The 24,124-nt window shown below is 41.4% G+C and overlaps 1 protein-coding gene across 1 annotated transcript in view; it reads right to left on the bottom strand.

Annotated features, from left to right (window-relative positions):
• Positions 1 to 23,843, bottom strand: part of sema3d (sema domain, immunoglobulin domain (Ig), short basic domain, secreted, (semaphorin) 3D) — a 29,577-nt gene extending 5,734 nt beyond the window's left edge. The window contains exons 1-17 of the mRNA XM_031866975.1: positions 23,600 to 23,843; positions 16,630 to 16,887; positions 12,756 to 12,916; positions 10,671 to 10,733; positions 10,431 to 10,550; positions 10,234 to 10,327; positions 9,762 to 9,890; positions 7,804 to 7,940; positions 5,891 to 6,005; positions 5,636 to 5,705; positions 5,400 to 5,544; positions 4,597 to 4,819; positions 4,093 to 4,181; positions 3,757 to 3,798; positions 3,013 to 3,170; positions 1,823 to 1,887; positions 1,497 to 1,636 (exon numbers count right to left, since the gene is read on the bottom strand). Of these exons, the coding sequence (XP_031722835.1) occupies positions 1,497 to 1,636; positions 1,823 to 1,887; positions 3,013 to 3,170; positions 3,757 to 3,798; positions 4,093 to 4,181; positions 4,597 to 4,819; positions 5,400 to 5,544; positions 5,636 to 5,705; positions 5,891 to 6,005; positions 7,804 to 7,940; positions 9,762 to 9,890; positions 10,234 to 10,327; positions 10,431 to 10,550; positions 10,671 to 10,733; positions 12,756 to 12,916; positions 16,630 to 16,837 (1,959 nt within the window). The 5' untranslated portion in view covers positions 16,838 to 16,887; positions 23,600 to 23,843. The remainder of the gene's footprint in view (positions 1 to 1,496; positions 1,637 to 1,822; positions 1,888 to 3,012; positions 3,171 to 3,756; positions 3,799 to 4,092; positions 4,182 to 4,596; positions 4,820 to 5,399; positions 5,545 to 5,635; positions 5,706 to 5,890; positions 6,006 to 7,803; positions 7,941 to 9,761; positions 9,891 to 10,233; positions 10,328 to 10,430; positions 10,551 to 10,670; positions 10,734 to 12,755; positions 12,917 to 16,629; positions 16,888 to 23,599) is intronic.
• Positions 23,844 to 24,124: the final 281 nt, after the last annotated feature.

Below are 24,124 nucleotides of genomic sequence, written 5' to 3'. Positions count from 1 at the left end.
TGGGCACATGGCTGTCCCTAGGGAGCGCTCTGTTATCATTTCTGCTGTAGGGGCTCATAAAGAAACACGCACACAAACATACACAAACACACACACACACCAAGGGAAATGCTGGGCTTTCTGCTGTGCAGGCCTATAAAGGAGAGGAACACATGGTTCTTTAGTGGCCTCTGCACCTGTCAGTTTGTTTACATTCACCCCTGAGAGAGAGGACAGGGGGCCAGTCGTGGGAGTAAATAAGTGTATCGTGAAGTGGGGCGAGAGAGGAGGAGTGAATGGGTTGAGTGGGCCACTCGCAGTAGGTGGAGGAAGGTTTGTATGTTTGGATAGGGGAGGGGAGGGCACTGAGGTGCTGAGTAAGCAGGTCTCTGTTGTCTCATTCAGGAGACGAGTGTCATCATCAATGAGTTCCTTTCCACACCTCAAATACAAACACATTAGGCTCTCTGTCCTTCTCTGTCCACCTCCCCGTCTCCCAGGATCTGAGTTTTCAAGTGACTTTGGTCCAATGCAATGAAACAGTACAAGGTTGTTTAACGGTTTTGAAAATAAACACTAAATATGCACCACTTCGCAACAGCTGGAAATTCCGCTTCCAACATGCCCTAAAGATGGCTGTTTTTAAGTAATGCTTTGTGTGAAGTCAGTATTTTTAAAGTGTGTATAATTTGTTTCCTGATCCACCATTCCATTTTCTGTCCAGAACACAATTGAAAGTATCTATTGTCTCCCTTGGACCACTGGCCCACAGGGAAAAGCAGTTGCATTCCAGCGTGAATACCTAATGAGAAAATGCAAAGAAAAAGGTGAAATCCAGGGTGCAATTCTCATTTTTATTTTCCCCCATTTTTCATAGGGATAGATAACGTCCCATCCACTCAGATGGGTCTGGTTTAAGTCATTCCTCACCTTTTTGGGGAAGGTGATAAAAGAGAAATAAAAGAGAGGAGCTGGAGAAAATTTCAGAAATCCCTCGACAGTCACAAACATCAATAACGAACATATAAGGAAATAAGAAAATAGTGAGACCCTGGCTCCCTTATTACCGATAATTCCCCAAAAAATGGGACTTTTGGGTATTCAACTTTGTATACACTATAAGCTATGAACAGTCTCCTCTAGGTCCAGGCGCTGCTTTATCTTCCCCAAGATAAGCAGGACCTGTAGCAATATGATTTGTGGCTAAAACAGTTGCTGATGGATTCAAGGCTCAGACCTCACAGCAGATGAGGTTGAAGTAAAGTTGTAAAAATGTTTTTGGATGCTTTGAAGTACTTGTGTAAAAAAATTACATATGTTGCAGTGATAAACGTTGGTATTTGGCCCTGTAACTTCCCTGCTTTGTGACCTGGCATGAAGAACATGTGACCCCTCTGGTACACTCGAAAAACAAAAAGTTCACCTTCACACTTCTGAGAGAGTGGAGAGAGAAAGGAAAGGAAGGAAAGGAAGGAGGGATGGTGTGTGTACACGTGTCGACGAGTGCGCTCTCTGACCTCCTCCCTGCGTTCGGATCCAAGTCTCTGTATGTACCACTGGATCTGAGCCTGTTGAGATTTGGGGATACACTCGAGGAAGGTCGAGTTGCTCTGCACCCCATAGAGGACCCTCTCCTCCACCCGTCCCCCAGCAAGACCTAAAGGAAACACTACTGTTATCGATCCAAGAGTAGTTTCTCTAGTTCTAAAAAAACGTACCTCATGCAGGTTTCCTCTATCGATTAATTAAGTGAATCTTTTATCTGTTTACTGTGTATGTGTTTACAGCTTTCTTACAAAGACAGATGAAGGCCGAACTTCTTAAGAGACCAAGGTATACGTACTCTCCTCTGTGTCCCAGCATTGACTGGCAGGGTCTCCATGCTTGATGTCTTGTCTTCTGGCTCGCCTGGAGAACAAACACACGATTGGGATAAAAGTTAATTTTAATTTTGAAAGACATGTCACCAGTATTTTTTTTTTGATTTTGTTAAAAAAAAGTGGGATTGGTGATCCCCATCAGGGTTCAAACGCACCACAATAACCAAACTGAATGCAACACTGATCAAGCTGAAAATAATAGCTAATGCTAATTATTTAAAATAAATAAATATGTAAATAATACTAAAGAAACTATGTCAATAACCAATAACCATAGTTTCTCATACAAAAACATGCATTCTGTTTTATGTGTTTTTCCCCTGAGTCAGAATGTTTTGAAGGAGTTAAAACAAAGAACCTCTCACACATCTCAAACTGGGGTATGTTTTCTCAAAATTTGCTTTGGTGAGCATTTGAAGAAGTTGCCGGACAATTAACTCAAGCAGCATTTTTTTCCAACCTCTTAAAATGTGATTTAATGTGACCTCTGATTAGTGATACCTCTGTGTCTTTCTCTAGTTGTCATCTGTGAAACCTGTGATTTGGACAAAAAAACTCCTTCAGTTTTTACTGATTTCACCTCCTCCACCTCCTGTCAGTTCTTTGTACTTGGACATCTGTAGCCTACACTCCCCGACACTGTGGAGATCAGCTTTCAAAGAGCTCTGGAGACCAAACGCAGGGACTCCACTGTTCCACAAACCATAACAGCATCCCCACTGGCCAAAAATATGGCAGTGTGACCTCAAACCGTAGGGTATCGATTCTGTAGAGACTTGATTCATGCAAGCAAGCACACAAACAAGAAACGCAGACACACAAGCAGTCCGCTCACGCATTGCACCACCAGGACTCACTCGAGAAGAGTTGCATGACAGTAACATTAATCCGCCGAGGAGCAGCATCTCTCTAACATAGTTACATACAGTGAATGGACATAAACGTGAACATTTGAGCACAAGTGATCTGGCCTCTCTGTATTCTCACATAAAAGAGTTACACCAATGGACACTAGACTCTCTTTCCTGTCCTTTGAATGTGCAGAGAGTTACAGTTTTGAACTTTAACAATCCTACATGTTTACTGAGGATGTATGCATGTTTTAGGTTATATTACATAGTCGGCAAAGTGAATTTTCACGGGTCTAGCATGCCTCTTGGATGCAGGGATGTATTGTGAGCATGTGTGTCCGTCCCAGGCGCAATAGGGGTCTCTTGCCAGGCAGCATTCAGCACAGGCTTGGCCATACAGTTGACATCTACTGAGCGAAACCTGGGCTAGCCCTTCACTCGAACCCACGTAGAGCTGTTGCTATAGAGAAACACACACCACACACTGCTTCAGGAAAAGGTAGACATACAGATCAATATCAAGTTCAATTGTATTATCAACAAAGGAGATTCCTTTGGTTAGAGGGAAAAAAATACCTGGGGGTCAAGGCTTTATAACATTAATACTCATAACCTTAAACAGGCACATAATCAGAACACAGAGATTTAAGGATTTTTACAAATTTGACTTTAAGGATCTGCTCTGACTCGTCTGAATTTAAGGAGATTCACGAACGGAAGTTCCAAACAACCTCTGAAAAACACTAGCGAGCATGCACATACAGACACACGCACAGGTCAAACACTGCTGGAGATTAATGGAGGCACTGATTGGGGTTGAAGTGTCTACTGACACCCGTGACCCTAAGATAATGAAGCAGAAGGGGGAGAGAGAGCTACAAGGAAATGGGGAAGGCTAAAGACAGAGAGCGAAATTGAATAGATGAATGAACTGGGGATAAAAACAGTATGTCCTGTGCCACATCAGGCACACACTGAATGCATGTGGCATGAATGAAGGCAGAGAAAAAAGTGCGGGAATCAAATGGACAAGAAGGAGGTCAAACCTGTTTAGAAGACATCTCCATACTTAGGATAGGAGTGGGAACCTGCAAAAAGTCAAACAAACAAGCGTCACCAGCACCTCAATAAAAATATATTGCTGGAAAACTTTTTGAGTAAAAACAACACATAAGTTTGTTGATTAATAGCCCAGAAAAATCCCATCAGTGTGGCAGTTTGCAACAGAGATACAAGTAATATTTCACTGTCTAATGAGTCAACTGTCCCACGGAGGACAGCTAGAGAACAGTTGGCATCATTTATCAAAAAGCTTGGAGCGAATGTAATTGTGTGTTCTTCTTTTTCTGTATTTGTGTATGTGGCTGTGTTGCGCACAGAACCTGGAAAACTTGAAGTTCTTCGAGAATCACTTCCTCTGTTGACCAATTGTCCTGGGTGATGCTCACCACCTTCAGAATTGAGCCAACGTCTACGACAGAGAGTGAAACAGGATGCAGGATGTGTGATTGGGATAAATCAAGCAAAACACACCACATTAATATTTAATTTAGAAGTGAATAATGTAATCCAACCAGGTATGAGTACTGTATTGTTTTCGTATCCAATAAAAATGAACACTTCTGGTCCATACACATAAGGAACAAACACATTTTAAACACTAGACCATTCTCAGACTTTGGTTTGAGAATGGTCTAGTGTTAAAATGCACAAGTAACCTCAGACCGGATACTGGATCCAAGTGCAACCTTACATTTTTTTTTGTTTTTCTAACTGCAACGGCATCAGCAAAATCGGTTTAAGGCCAAGAACAATTCATAGTGATATAGTGCCCTCTGCTGGTCAAATATGGAATTTGAAGTGCAAGGAGAGAGTATGTGTCTCACCTGTTCCCAGAAACATGACTTCATATTGTCCATCCTCCGCCAAAACTCTGTCCACCACAATCTGAGTCAGGGTGTAGTCCACTCGGACGCGTGTGAACACGGGTCGGCCAGTCAGAGGGTAGACGGAGCGATACATAAGAGGGTGGAGTCGAATGAAACTGACCACCTCGTCTGGAAAGTCTTTGGTGGTCTTGATCCTTGGATCATATGTCTTGCTGGGACACTAAAGGACGAAATAAAAAAATGTTGATCTTCTGTAAAATTTTCGCAATCACAAGAATGTTTGTTTGTGACTATTTTTTCCAATATTTCTTTTCAGCTAACTGACTACTGACAATGTAATGGTGCATGTTTCCCTCTGGTGGTCAAATGAAGAACAGCAGGAGGCAAAGCACATCTGGAACATCTGTCAGTCCAACTCCCCCTTTCTGAGTGTACTATTTCTCAAACAGCTGTACACCTGAAGCATACACTTAATCCTCCATACATTCTTTCCTTCCCACTGATTATGTTTTGTAAATGAGATGAAAGAAGAATCTGATTAACATTACTTTAATCACCTCTAAGAAGCCAAGGTTATGTCATACATCATGTGAAGATGACAGCATTCATACCCTACAGCATCTTGAACATTTTGTCCTTGAACCAAACACTTTCAAATTAGGCCGTGTTTATTATTCTGTAATTAGTAAGAAAGTTGATGATTGTATTCATCTAATTTGTGAAAAGAAAATCCTCTTTAGCTCGGATCAATTAAGTACGAGCTGCCAGTTTGTCTCTGGGCCTTTCAGTCGGCAACGCACCGTTCCAGGACGGGGATACGGTATCCTTCCCTCATATTCTACCCATCGGTGGTCGGGCCCCTCCTTGTGTGCGTAAGGTCCATTAAACACGGCCCTAATGTCCGCCATGCTGTACACACACACTGCTGAGCCACGGAAAATGGAGCTGAGAGGAAAGAGGAAACAAGAGACCAGGTTAAGGCTATGGAAGAAAAGGAGAGTGTTGTAGTATTGATGATGGTGTGATGAAAACTTACCTGGAGGTGGTAAAGGCTGCATACACTTTGGGGTTTTTGTCATCTCTGGTAGGGAGCATAAAGATGTCCTCTATAAGAAAGAGAGGAAACAACACGGAGGTTATTTGTTTAATTACCTTAATCTGCACAGAAGAGATTTTTCTAACACTGTGCCACTGCTGACATTGATGGAAGTGCACTTAGAAGGTAGACTTTGGAAGATAATACCCAGTTTATTGGCCCAGATTGTCACCATTTATTCTCACAATCACTTACGGAGCTCATCAAAGTGTGTGTCCACTCCGTCTGGTCCAGGGATCGAACACACGAGTCTGGTTTTGAGGAAGGTGGTCCATTTATTGGTCAGACTCCTTAGCCCACCCACATCATTCTGAAACACAACCACATACACTGTAACAAAACCAGTCAGCATAGTGCAGCTGTCCAACATGACCAAAGGACAACCAGAATTAATAAATACTCACTTTGCACTTAACCACCAATCCCACTGTAATCTATCTAATAATGGATTTAAACACAGAGACGACACACAGCATCGCAGCCTGACTCAAATTTCCTGCACTAATTAGGAAAATAAATAGTTGAACCGCATGCCTCTAGTACGGATCTGCTTATTTAACCGGCACAAAGGAGACCTTCTAGTTAGTATAATGACAGTCTGGAGTAATTGAAAGAGAGGAAAAAGAGAGACGACGGAGAGACATCAAAGGAGAGAGAAACAAATGGAGGTGCAGCATGTTTGAAGAGAGTACTAAAATCAAGTGAGGCTGTAGAGTGGTAATCTTGGCATATGAATTGCTGTTTTAAGTAGCAACCTTTGATTAAGCTATGGTAAGGACATTCAAGTGCACCTCTTTGTATTGCATAGAAAACTTTAGAGATCCTCCCAATTAAAGTTGGCCAGTGTACTAACTAATTGATATAGAGTTAGGGTTCAACACACACACACTCACACTAGTGTTTAAAAAAATCTAAGCACTTAATGATGATGTTTGACAATGGTGATAATCTTCAAAGAGGATTGAAGTGAAGTGCCTTCCCTTCGCTCCTTTTACATGCAGGGGAAAACCCACTTACAGAAATGATGAAAGTAAAGGAAAAATACAAAGTCCAACAGAGACAGAAAGAAAAAAATAGAGGGCTGTAATCTGGAGGAATGTCCTTCCAGTCTGCTTTACAGCTTACATATTTACAAGTCATAAATAGGCTGAAAGCTTTTTTCTAAGAATGTAGCAATAGGTCTCAGAATGCTAATAGCAAACTGCTGTGTGGGCTAGTCACATTTGAAATGACTAATGGTACACTGAATGGTATACAAAAGGTCCCCAATCATGAATCTACTCGCTCCTCAGTCAGCTGTGCAGTGCCATCGAAGCTTACAGTTGTTTTGACATTTCGTCAAATAGAACTTAATGGGCACTGAAACATGATATTATCCTCAAATATCTTGCAGCATCTAGCAATTGAACATAGAGAACGCTTGTATTAGGTCCTGTTGGGTATGCATTTGAAGTTTGGCATTGTGCTTCTATGCTTCTCACATAGACCTTTTAATCATGACTTGTAGCTCTTGTTGCATTAAAGGCTGAATGCTCTCACTCTAAATTGCATTGGACAAAAGCATCTGCCAAATAAACATAATCTCATACAACGTAATGGTACCACACTAAATATTCTTTCTTCATCACCCTTTTAATAAAGATAAATGCAAACTTTTGAAGAAAGAAATTATGCCGAAAAGATCTACATCGATCTCAGCGTAGGTGTAAGGTGTAAGTAGGCAGCAGCAATAAGAATGCCCTGTCAGCAGAGCACAAAGAGGATAAAACCACGACTTACTGCCCCGGATAGACTCTTTTTTGATAACTACAAAAGAAGAATGTATCAGAAAGGCATCCTCCTAGGGGACATAAAACACTTCTGTAGAGGCTGACACAAAGATCCTTATCCGATCAGAGGGCTGTAGGAGTTATGACTCCCCTACACTCTGTAAGAGGTCTTGCACTCCTACTGTCTTTCTCTATGGTCCCACAGTGTTGCACCTACTCTGTCTTCCCAGCTCCATTTCTTTAGTTGGAGTTTTCACTCTTCCATCCCCTTCTTTCCTCCCTACCTGCCCACCCTCTGTATAACCTCACACTTTCTACACCTCTTGTATAATACCCCACCTGGCACACACGAGCCACACGGGACAGGATGCTCTTGCCGTTTCCTTCCCACGACACCTCGCGGAAGAAGAAGTATATCTTGTCATCATCTGGATTGTAGGTGTCTGCAATAGGATGAGCAGATATAAACCTGGCCTCTGAAGACACGGGGAGGAAAAGAGAGAGAGGGGAGAGTGTTAAAATAAGTCAGATAATGGATTTGCCATGTGCTGTAGCCTTGAAGAGGCATTAACACTACACTTAGCACATGTTTATTTACAATATTGCTCTATACAGAAAGGTCTGATGTATTACAGTTTATATTTACTAAGCTAAAGCTTGGGCTGCACACAAATCTTCTTTGCCGTATAGTTTGATACATAGACTGATACAGTGACTTCCAGGATATTTAGGTTAGTTTAAAAGCAGTCTTGTTTACTGAATGCCTGTCTGGCAGTATCTGTTAAGCAGCAGTGTGGCATAGAGATCTTTAACTGGAACACCCAGGCTCAAATATCTACCCTGATCATGTGTCCCCAGTGTTCAGTAACTGATTAATAACAGTAATCAGTTCAAAGTAGTTGATTGGGAACAGCAGAACAAGCTGTAAACTCACAACATTGACATATTACAACCTTATAAAGTTGAATATGTTGCTCATTAACACATCGAGCAGAGACAGCGCAACAGTAGCATTTATTTTGAGTAGTGTTTTTGGGCACCAAATAAATGTAAGACCAACAATAACTTCCTGTCTTGCTCTGTTTTGGCCTCCACCAACAACAAGGGGAAATATGTCTGTTTGGCTCCTAAACGTCCCATTGTGTTCACAAGCTAGTGGCTACCTTTGTCTGCTCTTTGGTGCGGGACAGGTAGCATACAGTGGGTTAATCACATTTTTTTTGTTGTTTTTTTACTGTAAACAGCTGCCTGCTGGAGCTGAAAATTAGGTCGATTAAAGCAGTTTAGAGTTAACAAAAAAATGTAAGTTGCCGTAAAATTAAAACAAGGAGCTGAAAGCTAATGTAACACTCCGTAGAGCTGAGGGGAACTGCATAGTTGGGTCACTGTGAGTGACAGGTTACATGTTTCATTTTATCTGTTGTTATAAAAGTATTGATTATTGCAGCTTTAAAAGACAAGACAAGGATGATAAACACTGCACATCATGTAGGAAATAGCTGTGGGGAAAGGATACAATCAACAACATGTTGCCATCAGTGTCCTGATTCAGGCGGGAACTAGTCCAAAGGCTTAAATAGTGTTGCAGTGACATTACATCAACATTAGTTCAATCCCCTAGAAGCAGAGCCAACCACCAGAGGGTGAATCCCCAACTGGAACAGCTTAATGTACGACTGCTAACACACTCGACAGAAGGAAATCGTTAGTCCTGCAGCACTGGAAAGATGTTTCTCAGGCTCACAGGAACAGAAACACTGCAAGATGGGCTCTTTCTCTATGCCTGCACCAACACATGCCGTATACACACACTCAGAGAGAGAGAGAGAGAGAAACACACAGACATAATGACTCCAAACATCTCTGCCTGTGTGGTTGTGAAATGTGGAGGCCATGTGTAAGGATTTAGATCCCGGTGACAACAGTGGATACACGACAACTCATCAGTGGCTGTAAAACACTCGAGACTGATGTATACATAGAGAGGTGACTCCCTCCCAGTGATGACTGTGCGTGCCTGTCTGTGTGTGTGTGTGGTTGTGTGACTAAGAACGTGAATTTTGTGGCACACTGTAAATTCCCCCGTAGGTGTGGTCCCTGTTCAGCTATGGCATTCATATAAAAAGTTACAGCTAAATGAATAAGTGGGCTGTTTCCTCCACACTGGAATGTCAATAACCATCCTGAGGGCACAGAGAGGCTCTTTGTATCGGTGGAGAGGCTGGAAGTTTGGAGAAAAAGCAATAACAAGTTTTGAGTGCACTCGGCATGCTCATATGGCTATGTTCAGTGTGTACCATTGATCCAGTATTCTTCAGACATGTCTGTGCGTATGTAGTGCTGGTCAGGTGGAGGGCCAAGGGAGCGTGTGAACGTTGTGTCTTTGCCCAGGAAGTCTGATGATGTGCCCGCATAAAGGTACTGATCTGGAACAATTACAGACGCAGGTTAATAAATATTGACATTAAAATATGCAGATAATAAACTCGCAAATATAGAACATTTTTATACTTATAATTAAAAGTCAAATAGCAGTCATACAACATGTACGACTTAACCACAAACCATTTTGACAAATTACATTAATGTTTTACCATTTCATGGGCTTATCTCAGTAAGTATTTTAAATTTACTCAAACAACTGTGGAGACTTGAAGTGAATCATAATTTATTCCTGGGTAAATGGTGCTGTGCAGCAATACAACTCTGGTGCAGGAAAGATAAGGCAGGCAGAGGACTGCCAGAGTGTGTTGCGATTGCTCGTATTACCTGTGAGGACTGAGGTGAATGGCTGCAAGGGATCAAAAGGACATTTCAATCTGCCAGACTCTACTGTACTAGACAGCAGTTGGAAAACACCATCCTGAGAGACGATAATGGTTATAACATTAAACTTTTGCAAAGTTAAACGCAACTCCTGAACTTGTGTCAGCTATTTTGCTGAGATGCACTCATATCCACTTTACCTCTCTGTGGACAGTGACTTCAATGAAAGCACAGCTGGGGTGGAAGGATCCTGTCCCACAGGCATAGAAATGTGTCCGATTGTAGTTGTGGAGGACCCTTACAAAGTTAGCACACTCCAACTAGGACAAGCAGCGACAGAAAAAGAGCAGTGATTAACTATTAGAAGAAGCTTGATTAAACTGTATATTATAACAACAATACAGGACAGTACAGAGGTGACTTTCTTTAGAATAACTTACATTTGCATTTTTGCCTGCCAGTTTGCACATATCGACTCTGTCTCTGGGAGCAGGCCAGTGAACCTAATGAAATAAAAGGAGAAAAACGTCACATCTCATTATGTAATATACCAGTCACAATACTCCTGTTTTGCATTTCTATACCAGCTACTTGTGCACTTTAGAGTGCACAAGTAGCACAAGTTTAAGATGTTATGGATCACTTTAAAGGGTACTACTGAGTAAGCTCCTGACCCCCCAAACCTTATATGAGCCTGCAGCCCAAGATCCTCCAGAATGTCCTTCTAGGGACTTTTAAAGGCTAAAAACAAGATGAAACCAGGTCTTTGCCATCAGGGCCCCTCAACTCGGAGGCAAACTGACAGAAAAGTTTAGGCAAGCCAGTTCTATGTTCTCTATCAAAAACCATTTAGAGACACAATATTATACACCATAATATTTACCGTAATTATTCTAGATTTCTGTTTCACCCTCAACTTTTTTCTTCAGTTATTTTCCATCTTGTATTCTACTTCCCTTTTGGTCCATACATTCTCCAGTATTGAGTTGAAGAGTGTAGCAAAACGTTTGCTCCTTGCCTCTGTGCAACATTTTGGGGATTGTTGAACAACTGATCTCAGTTGTAGAATAATCAACATCTCCAGGTGCTGGTAAGAGAGCGCAATGGACGAACAACATCCAGTGTGCCTTCAATGTACCACACCATGTTCACACGTGTTATAACAGGCTTATGTGCTTAGCGTGTTACTACCTCCCCTAAATCCTATAGAAGAGCTATCGCCAAACTTATTCATGGGTCCACAGAGCCTGAATACGCATCCAAACACACCAGCACAAATATTAAAACATCTCATGATCCCAAATCATTGCATACTCACACAGAAAAACAGTGTTACAACATGATGTGCTGACTGAGTACGGTGTGGAGTTTGTGAAGGGCTTAAACTGGTTTTGAAAGCCAGAATATAAAGTGATCAGTGGCCTTGTTCTACCACAGCATATTGGGTTATTTAAAGACTGTTGTCAAAAGTTTACAACATAGTAGCTATCGCCTGAAAATCAAGGTAAAAACAAATAGAATGTTTGCTCGCAGAACATTTGATTGTGTTTTAGTGCCTAAGGGTGCCTTTTCGAGGTATGCTTCTTCATGAAGTGGAACACAAAGATTGCTTTTCTAGATCATAGTCACTGTCAAGGGCTGATCCCAGAGGTCAGATAGAATTAGCTTTCTGGTGCATATCTCCCTGGCATCAGTATCAATAACCAGAAAAACAACAAAAAGGCAACACTTTCAGAGAGTTAAAACAACCAGATAAAAATCAAATATACACACTGTCGTCCCACTTGTGGATGAATTTCAGCTGGATAAACACACACTCACAGCTACAAACTTTAACATATGGCATTCGTCCGAATGCATCTATGTGTTTGTGTAAGTGTGAGCGTGCATACTCTGTGTATGTCTACGTACTTGTGTGTGTGCGTGTACCCTCCACCACGATGACCCTGACCTCGCCAGACAGACAGTTTCAGACTGCTGTTGACTGAGAGGTGAGCTCTTCTCTAAAACAATACACGGCTGAGTTCATTTCAACTTAGCAACACCGTAATGGAAAAAAAATACCTTACGTCACCTCAATTAATGGCAAGACAGGTATAAGTGTCATGAGCTGAAGCATGGGCTGTCTCTATAATAATGAGCTGCTCACAGCAAATAAGAAAGGTTGTTTGGATGTCTTAAGTGACTCCAAGTAAGAGTTTGTATGTCTGCAGGGTGGGTCATTTACTGTGTATGGAGGAGAAACTCCATCTCCTGTTCAAACTTGAATTTCTAACAGCACAATCCTCCTGTCAGAGGGTGTGAGGATTCTTAAATCTTACTTGGAGTCACTGCAATGTCTATCTAAACAACCTCTCAATTACAGCAAATGGCCTGAACAGCTACAAACTCAAACGTTGCTGTTTATTTACTGCACTAAATTCATTCTTTGCTTGCTTTTTCTGTCTGAGGTTGGATCTTTCTATAGCCTTCTACATGTGTATATAATTTGCACATTCTTCAGTGCTCTTCACAGCATAGTGTACCTTTCTTGGGGCTCTGGCCAGATTGTCAGGGTCAAGCAGGTAGATGTGATCCCTGGCTCCCAGCAGAAGACGACCCCTCTCCTCGTCCAGCAGCAGCGAGTGGGAGTGCAGGCCATCAGAGGGTCCCATAAACAGAGATACACTGCCGGCTTGCAGCAGTTCTGGCCCAGAGAGAGCAACAGACAGACATAGCATTGAATTACAGTATGTTGGGAAAGAAATGTCAGCAGGATTACGCTGTCAAGCTTAACTTATTCTCTTCAGTTCACACAGTACACACCAAAATCCCAAAGACAAGCACTGGGTTTCCTCTTCTAGTAAAAAAACAAAAACATGACTTGGCTTGACCTGACACTTGCCTAATCCTCAGTGGTTCAACACTGTAGCTGCACATACTGATAGAGAAGCGATACAGTACCAGAACACTACTTTAGTGGATGCATTATCAGATATCTTCCTCAGGGTATTTTCATAGCTACCGCATTAACCTCTCAGTTTAAAAGCAGCTCTTTGAAAGCAGCTGGCAGGTTTACTTTTTCTAAAACTACCTGTCTCCGTACCGATACTTTCCTGACTAGACTTCATTTGCAGATGACTGAATATTTTCCTAAACATGAGCTGTGGCTCCGCCTGTCGTGGGTAACGTGAGATTTGAATGTGATAAGAGCAGGTGGAATACCTGTTGCTCACCCATTAGATGATGGTATAGTTTGCTGTTGACTTTTATATGATTCATAGTGGTAGCATTTTTAAAAACTGTATGTAAAGATTCAATATATACCATAAACTCTGAGCTACCATTTCTGGGAGCTGAGCACTGACAACTTTCTCAGCTCAGCACTGTGTCCTTGATCTCTTTGATCTGAGGAAATCTCTTCTATCACCAGGCTCTTTTCAGTGTGCCAGTAGAGCAACATGCTTTGAATACACACTGGCTCAATGTGGGGGAGTCCTGTGGGAGTCACTCTGAAAGGATTGACATTGTGATTACCCTCTTGGTGTGAAGGATTGGAGAGGTTACCAACCCTCAATATTTGAACTTATGGGACCCTTCCACACCACGCAATCCTGCTTAATACCTCCTCCTATACACAAGCTCACACACGCAGCACCCCCACATGCTCATATCTCCCACCCCTACACACACTCCAGCCCCCAGCAGGCTAAACCTCACAGAGAGATTAGGCCTGCTAGCCCTTGGCTAACGCTAATCTGCTCTGTAAACATGTAGCGCTATGAGCCTATAGAAACAGCCTGCTTAGCTGTTGCCGCTTATCGATAGTGCTCCGCACCCTTTTTCCAGAGAAGAGAACCCTCATCATCACCCTTAACAACTCCTGATTAGCTCCTCTGCTGGAGCTCTGAGGCACTCTCATCCACACATTTATTTAAGTAAGACATCCACCTGTTGGCTTGCTGCCAAAGGTTTGAGTCTCTGCTGATCAGCTATAAATGTAAACTCTATATGAATATATATATATATATATATATATATATATATATAAATACTATAACGCTAATACAAGTAACTAAACACGGGATTAATGAGGTGGCGCAGCGATGCCTTTTGTCTGAAGGTTGAAGTTGATGTACTGTAAGAGCATAAAGTGGAAAAGATACATTGCTGTAATGTTGCTGTGTATGAATCTGCCATATCTGCTGGAAGAAGAGTCACATCATTTAAGCATGAATTTAAACAATATTCACTAGAAGTACCTATACTGATCACTGTACTCTGAATGTAAGCTATAGCTGAGACAAGGCTGCTGTTTTCAGGTTGCATGATCACAGTCTCAGTCTGCCATTGTTAATATGCAGTGTAGCATGTACTGTCCATGGTTTCAGAAGAGACAGAGTAACGTGACAGCCAGTAATGTGATTAAGAATAATAAATAAAGAAACCAACAAACAGCCAGATTTATCACTGAAATGATTTGCTGTTACTAAACACATCTATTCACTAAATTGAGGTTAAGTATTGAGAAACTGTTTACAAGAAAAAACATGTCCTATAAAGCGTCTTTCTATACTTTATGACTATATGACTAATAAACCGTAGCTTTTGAGTAATACAGGCCGCATGACTAAGGATAGTAGGGCATGTGGTGTAGCTTTGTCTTTTTGGTCACATGTAAACATAAAAACAAAAGGTATAACAACCATCTGAATGTGCAGCATATTATGACCACCAGATGATTTCACTTCTTATTTGGCAGAAGGCCACAATGTCTGTGTTGTGACTCGGGACCAAACTTGAACTTGAGATGTGTTTTTCAGAGGGGAGTTCATGAGTTTAGAGTAGAAGGCAGTTGTTTTGGAGGCGTTCACTCAATCACAGATGATTTCACTTTGATCTTTTTGACCCATCACTCAGGTCAGCCGTGCTTTCACAGGAGGGCGATGCGATGTTTGAAGAGTGATCACTGCTGGGTGTTGTTGCTTTTGAAGAGTGCATGCACTGATGAGATGATGACAATAAGTGTGTATGATCTGTGCAACAGGGTTGGATGTGACTCAGCGTTTGTTGTTAATCTAAACTCCAAAGCGAACCACCAGTCGGATGGCCTCTTGAATGAACTGTGAAGTTCGGTCAACTGTGCTCATAGTCTAAGCCAAAAGACACACCATGACAGAGTATCAAAAAAAGTTGTCACACATATATATGGGCCCATTTAACTGGAATCATATGTGAAATGATGAACTGCTATATTTTATCAAAATGTTGATTTGGAACAAACAAAATGAGACAAACTGTAGCGCTAAATACTCGCCTAACTGCTGAGTAAACACTGTCCCTAGCAATCATTATTCCTCCAACTACTTACATATATTTTTGTTGGACACTCAGGACATATCTAGTTCCAGCCATGGTTTTAGGGAGTCTTTGACCAGAAGAGAGCTTTTGGAGGTTGAAGTCAGAGTGAGTTTACTTTTAGGTCGCAGTGGGGATTCAATTTTATGGAGCAAGACTGAAGTTCATCTGTGTGGTTTCTTGTATAGCTGATTCATAGAATGAGGGGGATGGAGACTTTGAAGTTAAGTTTGCCCTGGAGTTTAGAATGGGTTTTAAAGGGAGCTATAATTCAGTTTTCCCCCGGTGGCACAAAGCAAACAGTTGACGCAAAACTATACACATGGACGCAGTGCACATTGCCGGGACCGGCTTATATACACACGGCAGTTTCACTGTTGACCGAGAGCATCAACGTGAAATGTATGGACTGCAACAACATCGTATTTTAGTAACTGCAGGCTTGTGTATTGGGGATATATCAATGAGAGGATTAATAGATTGTGTTCATGTTTCACAAAAAGTCACCAGGGAACATTCTTGAGCCCATCAAACGTGACAAGCAGGGAATTATGAAGTGGGCTAATGGATCAGTAAGTGAATGTTAAATCTCTCACTCTACTTTACAGTGTTGTTTCAAAGACCATTTACTTTAACAGCATAACTGAGTTATGCTGTTAACAATCTCTCTTTTCACTTGTCTCTCTTGGCTGTGTGGACAAAGCCACAAGAGATATACTGTAGCTGAGACGAAATGTTAAAGGAAGAGACAAAGACATTGCTAGACATGGTCTTTGAAGATGCACACTGAATGGCTGAAACGCTTACAGAAAGAAATGTTTGAAAAAGACAAAAAAAGTCAAACAAATCATAGGTGTGAGTCATTAGATAAACATATGCAACTTTACAATAACCCCAGCTAAATACAAGTACACAAGATGACGAAGGTTGTTGGCAAGAGATAAAATATCCATAATGGCCTAAAACTACTTTATTTTTCTGTCAAACTTCAATACCGAACATATCAAAATGTACACATGTAACAACAATAAAATAAAAAGTCAAATCAACAATATTTCTTACCTCTTTGGCTGAGTTTGACCCTGGGGACAGTTTGTTTGATGCTTGCTCCAAAAGGGAGGGTGGCCAACAACATCAATCCCACTAATGGGACCCCTGGATGGGATAGTACCTTAATCCTCTTCCCTTTGCTGCCATAATTACTGCCAGACATGCACTGCAGAGCCCCAACTTCATCCAGGCTCTGATTACCAAAGTCCCCTTTCTTCATGGTGTGTGGAGTGCTCTAGTTCCGCTTTCACTCTGTCCTTTTCTGCAACCCTGGAGGGAGACGGGAGAAAAGAGTCAAGCTAGGGAGGAGCAATCATAAGTGTGTGTGTGTGTATGTGCATGAGTGTGTGTCTCATCTAACTTTGCGCAGGATATGTACACAGGTTTCTGTTGTGACTATTCAGTCATTTCACCATGGAGCCCTACAGGCATGTCCCCTCTCTTTACCCGTCCTACATCAGCTGTTGCCTGTCACTGGCTTCCCTTTTGTGTTGCCTTTAAATCTGTTTGCCCAAAACAAAGGTCCCGCTAACAACACAGTCACATTCTACTATCTTTCACTCGGCCATGCCTCTTTCAGTCTCTCTCTCCCCTCTATCTTCCTTTGACTTGGATAACTCATTTAATTCTTTAGCTAAATGATACTTGCCATTAGTTTTAGCACTGGCTTATGACCCTGTCAGCTCCTCCTTTATGCTCTGTAAAAAAATGGACCAAGTCCTGTCTGGGACTTCACAGTGCATTGAAGAGGTGTGTAGCGCACACATTATTTCACACTCGATGGAAAGAGAGACATATGACTGAACAGTCATGGGAACCCTCGCTCTTTTTTCTGGCACTAATAAGCAAGGAGAACTCGAGCGATGTGTGCTAATTGAACGCGGGACAAAGTGAAATCATTGTGGCAAAAACTGGACAACTTGGGGTACTTTTTAAAAAAATTTAAATATGGAAATGTGGCAACGTTTCTATTGCAGTCACTTGAACTGACAAACATGCAACTGGGATTTAAAAGTTGTCCATTTAAATACATTTGTGTTTTTGTTACTCTTTTCATTGATGCTGATTTGCAATAGTCTTGCACGTATATGCGATATGCATATAACGACGCTCTTTCAAACATGCACATGTGATCATCAAAATACAAAGGCTGTTTTGAAGGGCATGCAACCAATGAGTCTGCAGAGAGAATGTTGTTTTCTTTGGTAACACCTTTTATCAAGAAACAAGTAAGAAATAAATCAGTAAGATGCAATTAACTGAAGATTAGCAGCAGAGCAGTTAACAAGTTGTGCCTGAAACTATGAACTATTGCAAAGAACCGTAACCAATTATTTATAGGTATCTATGAATCTTCATTGTAATTACTTTTTTAATTAATTGTTCCTGATTTACTCTTAACCAGGTGCAATTTAACAAATTAACACACATACTGATGTGTGTTACTGACCTTAAGAAAAGTGCTTTATTGTTCTCCACTGGAATGCATCGTTACCTCATGATAACCTCACCCTTAATCAGACTTGTTCTGTATTTAGTGCATCACCCTATCCAAGTACCAAATGAATATAAACAGTGTTTTTAAAACTGCATTCTTGCACATTCCACAGCCATCTAGCTACTAATTAACCAAGTAATCAATGACGAAATGAATGAATGCATCAAAAGAGTGCCTCCCCTTTCAGACCTTACTACAACATCTCCTTCATTGCTTTCCTTCTACCCCCCATCTCAGAAAACACACATCCACCTGTCTAGTGACAACATAAACAATGTCTGCCTAAATGAATAGCTCTGATGTGGCAAACACACTCGCATATCTCAAATTCTGAAACCAAGCATGTTGCTTCCGGTTGGAAGAACTGGACATATGGACAAGAGAAGATCACCTTTTGGGCCAAACATTGTCTATGCAGTGCCGAAGAAAATACGTATATAAGTTGACACTCTGGGAACATGCATTCATTCACACCTACATGCACAGATTTGCATGGCATGTTGGCAGACAGATGCAAGCTGTAAAAGTACAAGTCATTTCACTTCATTTATTTTCCCAGTCCAGTTTTGGCATCTGGTGTTTGAAACTTGAGTTCATTATGTAGAATCAGGGCGGAGTGGCACCCATCCGAGCCCCCCATAGCTTTAAACTGGAGAGGATTAGACCCTGATAAACAGACTGATGTTTACTTAAGATGACAAATTGAGGCACCTTCACACCTTCAGGGTTAGAAGTACAGATATAGAGCGGCATGTGATGGATGGGCAATCTGCAAAGAGAGTGAGAAAGTGGGCCGGTTTAAATGCAGTCTTTGCACACTTTGGGAGCGACAGCGATAATGCTGGTGGTGGGGCTCATCCTTCCTGCAGTATCTTCAGGGAAGCAGTGACACGATTTCACCCATGTGGGTAGTGTTCGAGTAATGTATCTCTCTTTACCGCTTGAGTGCCTACATCTATCAGCAGTACAGGCCTGTTCAGCGCCCCTCTAGAAGAATAGGCCCCAAACAAAAGAGAAAGGTCATGTATCAGAAGAGGAGCATTAAAAACTCTCCATCCAATAACAGGGGATTGTCACACAATATAGCAAGGAAGTGAAAAGGGTGAATAATAGAGATGAAAAGAGAGAGAGGGAGGTGTGAAAGAAAAAATACTGACAGCTTGTGCCATGTGGGTTAAGCTAACACCTCTGTTTCCTGGCGGATAGAGTCCCTGTTGTCTTTGGCAGCATGGCCGGCACACGGTGCAGGGGGTGATGGGAAACAATCCTGATGGCGATGGTGACAGATTTAAAAGCTATAGCAGCCAATATGGGGCTGCTGGCTTCTGATCTCCAAACATTTAGCATCTTATAGATGTCACCTCCTCAAATATACTGACTTTTTTGGTTTCACGTCAAACAGTGAATATGTGCCATAAAACAAGCAGTCATTGATTAACAAGGATCCCAAATCTATTTTTAAGATGCTATGTAAGAAATGTTAAGTAGCTGAACTTTTAAGAAAAATAATATTCCCAGCATAAGTTATCAGCAGACATGGAGCAGATGGGGAAGAAGTGCTTTGGCCATGGGCAATCTCACAAAGAGACCACCCCTAATGAGGCATTTAGCAACACCATGGTGCCCTGTAGAGAACACTACTATCAAACCCCTCCATCTCCACAGGACAGAGTGCATTAGCACAGCTATTTGTCTTTATTCCCCGACCACAGGCACTGACCTGGCAGAACAACATAGGTAATTGTTTCTAGCTCTCAAGACATTGCTTGTTTTTCTTGGCAACAGTCAATCATCTTTTTTTCAACCTTGCATTCAAGCAAGCATGTAACTCTCTTGTGAGTCTGTGTGAGTTCATGTCTCAAAGGGAAAATACAGGACACCCACCGGGCCGCACTGTTTGTGTTTGTATTAAACACAAACTATAAAGCATATATAAGGAGCATTAACATTTTTCTGTGGGCTATAACTCCAGTTACAGTCGGCAGTAAAGAAGGAAACACAACACTGCTCAAATACAGACAAGCACCACTCCTTCTCTAAATGTCTTGGCACTGTAACATACGGTATATTATATTTCCATAACGAGACTTCTAGAAACAAAGTAAAGTAGCACTGTCAGCTCGGTCTCCAAAGTCTGCTAATAAAAACTAATAATATTGATCTGAAGGGGTTGATGTCTTCAAAGTTTAAACTATTTTGATATGTCAAATTTAACACCTCACACACAGGGTGCAGCTCTCACACTGTTTAACTGTATGCTGAGAATTAACTGTTGCCAAAGTGCAAGTAAATATGAAACATGTGATAGTTCAGCGATGTAAGATTATTATGGATTGACATCAAAAACCTCAACCTACATACTATTACACTAAAGCTTTTGGGGAACTTATTAACTCCTTGTTTCTGTATTTTGTTTACTCAGGTCATAAAGTAAACATCAAGGCAGCAAAATGTGATTCATTTTAGATTAAACCAGAAACATTACCCCACCTTATCCGAGTTAAACACCGTATCTATCAGCACAGCACGTGTATCTCCTGGGAAATTACATATCCCTCATCAAATTGAATGCAAAATAAATTGCCAAAATATCCCCTTCTACAGAAAACGTTATCATCCAAACACGGTGATACAGACTGAGATGGGCTTTGAAGTTGAAAATGCAGCAGTAAATTGGCCCTAAATAGTGAATGAATGCATAGCACAAAACATGTTAGGTAATGTCTCCATAGACAAGAACATTTGATCCTGTGCCATTAGGAAAGTCTGTATTTCCTGCAGTCGTTTACCTGCTAATAAATCCTATAAATCAGAAAAGTCTGATTACAGATTGCCCCTCTCACACAACTAAACGACTCTGACATTTTAACTCCACTGCCCTAGTAAAAGACTTTATGTGAGAATTTCTCAGAGTGAATTATTCAGGCCCTGTCCTGCACACATTCACAACACTACGTTAAAAATAACAGACATCTCATGACAATCACACTTTTCTCTATGCATGAAATGGTAATGCCCGGACAAGACAACATTCAAGTGGAATTCCTTCCGTTTTGGCAGTGAAGAGTATGTCTGTGGAAAAAAACATGTGGAGATGGATAAAATTCCAACCCTGAGGTCCTGTCTGTCCACATTGTGTCCCTCCCTAAGCTGTTATCTGAAATAAAAACTGGTGAATACTCTGGGTAACTGCTGATATGATAACCAAATACACCAAAGAAACATAATGGTGCTTGTGCTGCCTTTGTTAAAGACTTGCTTTATGTTTAATGTTGACGTTTAATCCACCAATCTGGCGATGGAAGACGGAGCCCACAGGTTCGAGACAGTGCCAGCTCAGGTCTGCTATCACAACAAAGGAAAGTTGGGAAACTTGTAACTCTAGACATGCTGAACAAGCCATGACCCCGACGTGCAACTCTGAATGTGGATGAGTGTCTGCATGTATGAACATATGTGTGTGTGTAAGCCTATACCATCCTGAGGTAGCCAGATGGTAGCAACAGGGCATGAAAACAGTGACTGACAGTTGTAAGTGCTCTTACTTGTCTCCTGATGGCCCGAGGACACAAGGGTTCACCCATGTACGCCATGCAACAACTCCTCTCAAGAGCATTAATGTCTTCTACAAATGCAGGAGGTAACTAAGTAAGTAATTGTTGTTTCTCAGTCCTGGGAAGGCTTTTGTAATGCCATTATCCCCAGCCAAGCTCCAGTATAGTTCAGTAGAAACACGGAGGCCACAGAGCTGCAGGGCAGGCAAACCCAGCCGGGCTGTCTGTCTGCAAGTCATTGGCACCTAGCCGTTGTAGACTCTCTAACATCGCCACTGCAGTAAAGGTGCCTTAACTGCTTTGTCCGTGCGCGCTGAAGGATTCTGGAGACATGACCGTATAAGGCTAGGCTAGTGTGCAGCATTACAAGTATGTTTTAATAAAGCCTTCCACCCAAAACCTGTTGAGTTTTGAGAAATAACTCTTTCTGTTTTCAGTTTTCATCGCTGTCCAGGAAAAAGCCTCGCTGTGAATGGCATGACATTGTCACAGAGCACAGGAATGGTGCTGTAGGCCATTCAAAACACAGCTGAATAATGTTGCTGTGATTTTAAGGGTAATGTTGGATCAAACTATACAAGCAATACAGAACAGGAGTGAATTAAAGCAAACAGGAGTCTCAGCGTGGGTTTAAAGTGATACAATGAACAAAGGAACCCACATACACCACCAAAACCCTTTAACCAGACTCACATCATAACTTATTATGAAATGCAATCCCAACCATATCAGAGCTCTCACAGAAATGAGATGTAATACCTTTTCAACGTATGCTGTCACTTTTCAAAAGTGCCATTTTCAAAGATCACTTGCATACATTTCCAGGTTGTGATTTTAGCAGCAGTTCTCAGCCGACTGCATTAAGTATGCCTGACAGACGCCACTTCAGTGACGTAACTATTGGACAATGCTTCAAGGAGAAAATCACACACGATTTTCTGAGTTGTCTTTATGTGGCCCGAAGCAGAAATAATTTTCTGATCGAAAGCCCTGAAACTCTGCCAGAGAAATCAATATCTACACAACTTCCATCTCTCTGACTCCCTTTCAATAGTTTATTTGCCTCACTCACAACACCCCCCAAACCCCAAAGCGCCTTGGAGGGAGTTAGATAAACCTTTAAAAGTGCAGTAAGTGGGTCCTTGAGAACTTAGATATACAGGTAGGGGAAAGATCAAATAACTAACCACAAAAGCCACATGACTCCTTTTCATTCCTACATGCTGCACAGTAAACCACAGAAATACACACATGGCAGTGAGCTGAGCTCCACAAGTAAAGCAAATATGTCCACTGATTAATGCACTGTTAATCACTCAGTGGACTACTGATGTGAATATTTTGGATTGTCAAAAAATACTTGGCTGTTTAAGTGTGCCTAGTCACATTCAATTGCACATTTCAGGAACACACTGGTGCTGCCTGATGAACAGCATGCATTACACATATTGGTGATTTTAACAATACAAGTCATTTAAAATGATTCTTTTTTCTTTACAGATTGATAAAATTTCTTCATAGGATTATAAAATAATCTAAAAAGTCCTTGTATAATCTAAGAAGTCATTTGTCACCATGCATTAAACAAAGCTGTTCAGAGATTCTTAAAAGTCGACAGACATATGCATAAAATCCGGGATTTGAAGAGTTGAATTTGGGAAATTTGGTAAACTGTTCGGCAGAACTTAAAGTTGGAAAATATCAAATATCAAAATATAATAGATAGCCACAACAACGTTAAAGCAAGATGTTTAAATTTAGAGCTAAAAAATGTCAACAGACAGATAGCCTATTGTGCTAAAAAACACTGTCATCTGGATAACATAACAAACTTGCAAGTTAATTACTACAATGCAACAGATGGGAAAGACGATAGCTGAGCAAGTAAATTGAAAAACAGTACCTCAGAGTTCTACGTCTCTCATCTTACCTGCGCAGTCAGATCCGTGTCTCACATGCAACACATGCTCACGCTGTGGACAGCAGCGTCACTCTCCTTAATTGCCTGACTCACAGTGAAAAGTAACCAAAAGTATAGGCTACACACTTGCGCAACTTCGTCCCGACCAAAAGAAAAGTGGATGAATAAACTGATACTTTCCCCCAAATATTTCCACTCCCCTTAATTGTAGTCAAACGCACGCTAGCGCTCTTGAACTCTTGCACTCTGTGTGTGTGTGTGTTGGATGGCTGGTTACTCTGTGGCAGTTCGCCCGGGAGAGACAGACAGTAAACTCCCAATTATGCTGCTGCTGCTGCAGAAGGGGAGGGGCCCTCAGCATCTGCGCCGCTGCCCGGAGAACTAATCTCAATTTTTAGAAACGAAATCAAAAGTAGTAGGCCCTATTACATTATATCCAGAAGATATGCATATCAACTATTACAGTACAATAGAGTATAGAAAAGCATTTGTTAAAGTGTTCTTACGACAATCTATCAAGTTGGCAGATTCTGG

The sequence above is a fragment of the Anarrhichthys ocellatus genome, unplaced genomic scaffold, assembly GCF_004355925.1.
Source record: "Anarrhichthys ocellatus isolate YVR2014 unplaced genomic scaffold, GSC_Weel_1.0 scaffold2, whole genome shotgun sequence".
In the NCBI taxonomy this organism is placed as follows: Eukaryota; Metazoa; Chordata; class Actinopteri; order Perciformes; family Anarhichadidae; genus Anarrhichthys; species Anarrhichthys ocellatus.
Note: the sequence above shows the minus strand (reverse complement) of the source record. Positions and strands in the feature narration are given on the sequence as shown.